Source organism: Carassius auratus, unplaced genomic scaffold (genome assembly GCF_003368295.1).
Source record: "Carassius auratus strain Wakin unplaced genomic scaffold, ASM336829v1 scaf_tig00001299, whole genome shotgun sequence".
In the NCBI taxonomy this organism is placed as follows: Eukaryota; Metazoa; Chordata; class Actinopteri; order Cypriniformes; family Cyprinidae; genus Carassius; species Carassius auratus.
The window spans coordinates 16,127-22,744 of record NW_020523352.1 but is presented as its reverse complement, the minus strand read 5'-3'; the positions used below and the strand labels follow the sequence as shown (position 1 = coordinate 22,744).

Sequence of the window (6,618 nt, the reverse complement as noted above, 5' to 3'; positions counted from 1 at the left end):
GTTTTATTTGTTGTGTAAATGCATTCATGCCAGCTCTGAGCCAGCATTAAACAGTCAACAAAATTGATTCAATTAATCACATCCTTTGCAATTTAGCAAACACTAGCCCACACTAGAATCTCTGTAAAAGACAGTGTTTTACAGTTTCAAAATTAATCATTTTTTTAGTTTTCCCAGCTCTGATCTGGGTAATGGAAACCAGCCTGGTCAAGCGGGTTCATCTGTCAAATGGCCAGTACAGTTTCCGCTCACATTTTCTGTTTGTCCTTCATAATAAAACATGCATGGAGCAACAGTACAGACGTCTGGATAAACCAGCCATAAATGCCAAAGATATTCCCACAGCATTCATTAACCAAACGCTGCCCTTCAGGACTAAATATCTCATCTCAGTCACACAGAAGTGCACTTCAAGGACGTACGAGTGGTAAAGCGTGACATTGCACAAGGGTACGCAGAGGTTCGGTCAAAATACAACGCAAATATTCAACAGTAAGCGATTCATCAGAACAGGGTTATTATAGTAAACTAAAACTAATACCACACATACAAAAAAATAAACATTTTCATTACTTGAAATATTTGAATTTAAATTAGATTAATATATGAGTGAAACCATTAACTTTTTTTTTTTCTTTAAGCTAGTTGCCAACATTTCTTATTTTCAGTTACACATCAGTTATCTAGATAGCGTACACTAGATAGTCACCAGAGGAGTGTCCAGTGTTGAAGGACTTCCTCATAGTTGTGAAGATCGAGTGTCGAGAAGCAGATAATGCAGACGGACGCCTTTGACCCCTAATGTGACGTCATCACGAGAAATCAGACACAAACGAGTAGAGCACCCAAAAACACCAAACCCACGTCTGTGTCACTTTATGTTTCCATTTCACAGTCGAAATCAAGATGCTAGGATTTACTTTAGGGCCATTCATTTTTTTATTCATCATTTTCATGACAATTTATGTCTGGATGCTTTCATTTTGAGTTTGCAATTCTCTGTTACGATTATTATTAATCATCACTGTGCGAAATAATGACAAGACATTGTATATTTTTAAAAAAAATAGCAAAATATTAAAGATATTATAATATATAAATACGTTTGTTTTTTATATTCTGTTAAATTACTCTCTACAGTCAAAATGTTTTTGAAAGCAAAATTAGACGGCAAATTTACAATACATAAAGTAAATACATTTATTTAATTTGTAGATTTTTTCGTTCTTAATTAATTGCATTTAAATTTAGTCATTTAGCAGATGCTGTTTTTATCCAAAGTGACTTACAAATGAGGACAATGGAAGCAATCAAAATCAAGGAGAGTCTCAGTCTGCTTAATTAACGCAATACACGTAGCAAGATTTGTATTAAAACTGTTTAATAAATATCATGCGAGAAGTGCGTTCATATTGAAAATTCCAAAATGTTGCACTTAAATAACTGACAAAACAAAATGTGGAATGTTAAAACTAAACTGTCAAAGGTTTAATTACGTAACGAAGTGGGAGGTGCTATCAGACTCTGATTATGAATGACAAAATATCCTTATATAATACATACACTACATTTTTGAGTACATAGTGCATAGGTACACAGTGTATAGTGTGTCACTTGAGACACAGCTCTATTTTTTTTAAGAAATAAACAAGTTAGTAAATGACACACACACACACACACATATATATGTATATATATATATATCAGTAATTAATATGCATTTATATATTCTGTGTGTACATATGCATAAATATATATGAATGTGCGCGCGTACACACACACACAAATGGTGTTCCAAATCGACCTGATTTTCTTTATGCAAAATACATATTTATCATTTACATATAAGACAACACACACTTAAATTCAAACGTAAATTACGCGCACGTCTCTCGAATTTAAGGAATGCAAAGAATGTGCGAGCAGAACTCTAAATTGTCAGAACCCTAAATCTCACATCTACACGGCCTGCTCGTATTACAAAACCCAAAACACGGGATATTATTATTTTGAGTGGCAGATGAACTGGATGGAGTTACAGCGTGGAGGAGAGAAACTGCGGTGACTGCAGGGTCGCGTGTGACGTCAGCGCGCGAGAGAACAACAAGCCCAGAAATGTCTGATTCTGACTTTTGGCGGACAGCGTTCAAAACACCTCAGAAAATAACGGTCGGAAAAAGGCGCGTTACCTGCAGTTCGGCTCGTTCCACCTCCCACTGCGCCCGTTCCACCTCGAACCGGGCCCACTCGTGCTGCAGAAAGTGTAAAATCCCCGGGATACTGTACTGAGCGCGGGCCATTTCTCCGCCACCGTCGCCCGGTTGAGGCGCTTTCGCTCCGCCGGGAAGAACCGAGTTGTTGTTGTTGTTGAAGAACACACCGGGGCCCGCCTGCTCGTCCATGGCTAGGCCGGGAATCGGAGGTCTGATCGACCGAACGGACGTTGGATTTCGTCCGAGAACGGAGAACGGGAAACGGGGCGAGCGCTCGACTCACCGCGCGCTGCTGCTGCTGTCACTTCATGACGTTTCCGCTAACGCTGGTCGAGTCGCGAATGAATCATTCGTGTGAGCCGATTCGCTGTTCCGAACTAATTGAACCGAACTAATTGAACCGATCAGCGTAGTGGAATTAAATAAACATCTGACTAATATCCTTACATGGATTCGGACTATGGATGGCAAAATGACTGAAATTTAAAAATATATATAGTTTGAAATATATAAATACATCATTAAATACATAAATAAATGCATAAATAAACAAACGAACAAATTTATGTATTTATTATTCATTCATCAATTTCCTCCACATTACTTCATGTCGTGCTGAAAACTGTAACCCTGCAAACTGAAATGTGGAGCAAATAAATAAGTAAATAATTATATGAAGAAAATAAATAATTAAACAATAAATTAATATATATGAGAGTGAATTAATAAATAGTTCTTAAATTATTTAAATGTAAATTATTTAAAATAAATTGTTTACATTTTTTGCTCAAATTTTAATAGATGTATAAGATGTAAAAACATCACTAAAATATAATTTTTAATGATCTAGGCTATTTCACTTTAGTACTTATATCACAATTTATTTTAATTGTATTGAAAATAACTTATGTGCATGTTAGCATATTCTGAAATCATTTTTTTGATGTGTTAATTTAAGTATACTTATTTTATAATTATATTTTATATGCTTTATTTTATTTGTATATAATTATACATTTTTATTCATATTTTGAATTTATGTTTATTTGATATTTTCATTTTAATTTTAATTAAAGTTTTAATAAGAAGTAACCAAAAATATTTTTGAATGATTTAAGATTGTAATGGTTTATTTTTTTTTAACTATTGCAGTATTCTGTGTTGTCTTTCAAAAGCGGTCTTTAAACTTTCAGGTGTAATGTTGAAAACAACAACACATTTGGAAATATTTTTGAGCAGTTAGGAAATGTATAACATAACTTTTTCAGAAGTCAGAAAGAGCTTTATTGCCAAATATGCTTGCACATACAAGGATTTTTTTTACTGTCTCAATGATGCCTTTAAAGATTCGACTCGTTCGAACGAGTCAATTCGTTCAAATGAATCGCGCTTCTTAAGGCTGGTTTCCGCTCATTTCACGCCCACAAGCAGGTCAACAGATCGCTGCCAGCACGAAACGCTCTGATTGGACAGAACGAACAACTCGTAATGTGAACGGCCAATCATAAGCGAGTGCGCTGAGCATCCTGGGACTTGTAGTTCGGCTGCGTTTTATCCTTTTCACGTTCTCATTCCGAGTTAATTGTTTATTGTTTGACTAGCTGTTAGCAATTATGCAAAAACACCACACCAGCTAATTAAAACACTATTTGAAGACTAATGAAATTCCCCATTATGATAAATAAATAAATGAATACAAATTAAACAGTTTTTTTGACAATGAAAAAAAGAACGCAGGTTATGCATGCATCAACATAATAAATAGTCAAGCAAATGCTTGTGTCATAATTTCACAATAGATTCATTTGTTTAAGTGGTCTTGTCATGCACAACCTGTTATACAACCCAACAATACAAACCTCTGTTTTAAACACCCATGTGTCTATTTCTAAGAAGGTGAAACCCGTGAACAGCACAAAGATCCATTCAGAGCCTCATTTACCTGCGACATTGTAGGAATGTGTATCTTCACGCTCATGATCCAGGCTACAGTTAGCAGTTAGCAAGCTATGTGTAGACAAAAACACATTACATACTTAAAAAAAATTTAACCTTACACATGCAAACATCAACACTTTGTATTATTCTTTATTTTAATCGGTTGGTTTCATTATTATTAAATCGTGACGCGGGCAGCGCACGCGGCGTGACGTCACGGCCGGCTCAGTATTTAATTGTGCGCTTCGGGGTTAATTAGTGCGCGCGGGTCAGATGTGCGACACAACATGCCTCCACTGGAGAAAACACAGCATCCCAAACCGTTCAAACTGAGGAAGAGTTTAGGTATGTGTTTTTATATCACACTCTCGACTCTCTGATGACATGCTGTGAAATCAAAAAAAATTATCTTTGCTTTTATTTTTGTGATATTGATCACCGATCAGCTACGAGGAAACAAGAGGTGCAGGGAATCCGAACTAAGTTTCCGACTAAGATCCCGGTAAGAGTCTCCCGGTTCTGATCTCGGTTCCTCTCTCAGCGGCTGTGGGGGTTAATGAGTGTGTGTGTGTGTGTGTGTGTGTGTGTGTTTCAGGTGATCATCGAGAGATATCAGAAGGAGAAGTTCTTACCTCCGCTGGATAAGACCAAGTTCCTCGTGCCTCAGGAGCTCACCATGAGTCAGTTCGTGACCATCATCAGGTCTGTCATCAAACCTGGGCCAACTGGGTGTTGAAATAAGTTTAATAACTTTATTGCTCTCCAAACAAGCCTTTATTTCATTTTAAGGGTTGCAAAGGTGTTTTTTTTTTTTCATAAAAAAATGGAAATTTGTTTAATTGTTTGTATGTTTCATAAAATTATTAAATGCAATTGTTTTTATTGATATGAAAAATTTATATAAAATTGTATAGGTTTTAAGATTCGTTTTTGCATTCATAAGGATTAAGTAGTATATTTAGTAATTAGAATTGAATACTTTTTAAAATTGTATTAAGGATCTATGATTTTGACTCTTAATGTGTGTCGTTCTTCACATCCATAAAAAATATATGAATTAAGTTTTATTGTATTAATAATCTATGAATGCTAAATTATATGACATTAGTTTGTAGAGCTTAATACATGTTCCTTTTCATGGAATGCCAAAATGTATTGCGTACAATTATGATTTTTTTTTTTTTTTTTTTTTATAAAATAGATTTTCATAAAATAAAAAAATAACTTGCATTATGAATGTGGAATTTTTTTTTTTTTTCACGTTCATGGAGTCATAAAATTAGTGCATTTAATTATAAATGTAATTTATTTTTTTCATAAAATAACAAAATATAACTTTATTATTCTGTATGTGTATATATAATTTTTTCTTTTTCACATTCATAGAATGTCATATGAGTGCATAGAAGTTATGGATGTGAAATATACATGCATGCAGAATTCTCAGATGGAGCGTATAATCCTGGTTGTGTGTACTTCATGCATGTCTGGCACTGCACTAGTGTTTGTAGGGGGCTCATGGGAACAGCCGAGGCATCAGCTGATCGTCACCCGGCTGGATTAAACTCTTTCTCACGCTGTGTCTGATCTGGTTTCTCAGGAATCGAATGACCCTGATGCCCAGTCAAGCTTTCTACCTGCTGATCAATAACTCCGGCATCGCCAGCATGTCTCTGACCATGGCTCAGCTCTATAAGGACCATAAAGATGAGGACGGCTTCCTCTACATGACGTACGCGTCACAGGAGATGTTTGGACACTGTTATAATGATGAGAACCGGTGACGTGTGTCCAGATGCTGTCGGGGGGGTCTGGCAGGTCCAAGAGGTCTCATTCACTTCATCGAACTGTGATTTAAATATTTAAGTCTTTGTATATTGTTAGCTTTTTAGATATACTTTTCTAATGTATGTTTTAACTTGAGTAATAAAATGTTTAATTGCTGCATCGGTCACAAGAGGGAGACGTCTGTTCATTCATGTGCTGCAGAAGCTCCTCCTAAATCTGGCTGTCAATCATTCATTGATTAATCATGTGGTGATGGAAAATAAAGGAGATTGTTTGCTTGATGCTGCACACCGTTGCATTTGTGTTTTTTGGTAGGTGTGAATCTGACTGCTTAAAGCTTGGAAGTCTACTTCTGTAATTAACCCACTATTTTAATGACACTTTGACCTATTTCTTAATATTTTGGTTACAAAAATAATCAATGCGTAACAGCATCTGTGTGGGCTAAACTGTGCATCATTCATCATTGCTTTGGCACAAAATGCATTCACTGATTACATGAGACCCAAACCTCCAGACGCTTTTATCCAAAGCAATCAAAACCAACAAGGGCGCAATTAAATACAGTAGCAAGGGCTTTTTGTTTTAATATGAAAATGTAAAAAGTGTAAGAACCCTGCATGTTGTGGCACACTGAAGAAGAGTTTAAAGCTGAAGTGTTTTGGTAGTTTCAGCAGTT

General features: G+C 35.7%; 1 protein-coding gene across 2 annotated transcripts; it reads left to right on the top strand.

Annotated features, from left to right (window-relative positions):
* The first annotated feature begins 4,376 nt into the window (after window positions 1-4,376).
* LOC113069282 (microtubule-associated proteins 1A/1B light chain 3C-like) lies at window positions 4,377-6,227 on the top strand. Of its 2 annotated transcripts, none has more exons than XM_026242313.1 (4): window positions 4,377-4,496; window positions 4,598-4,653; window positions 4,747-4,853; window positions 5,752-6,227. In XM_026242313.1, exons 1-4 carry the CDS (start codon window positions 4,439-4,441, stop codon window positions 5,933-5,935), a joined length of 405 nt encoding a protein of 134 aa, XP_026098098.1. In that variant the 5' UTR covers window positions 4,377-4,438; the 3' UTR covers window positions 5,936-6,227. The 2 variants fall into 2 exon arrangements, with proteins under 2 accessions (XP_026098098.1, XP_026098097.1); XM_026242312.1 differs by having other exon boundaries at window positions 4,408-4,496; window positions 4,586-4,653.
* The last annotated feature ends 391 nt before the right edge of the window (window positions 6,228-6,618 follow it).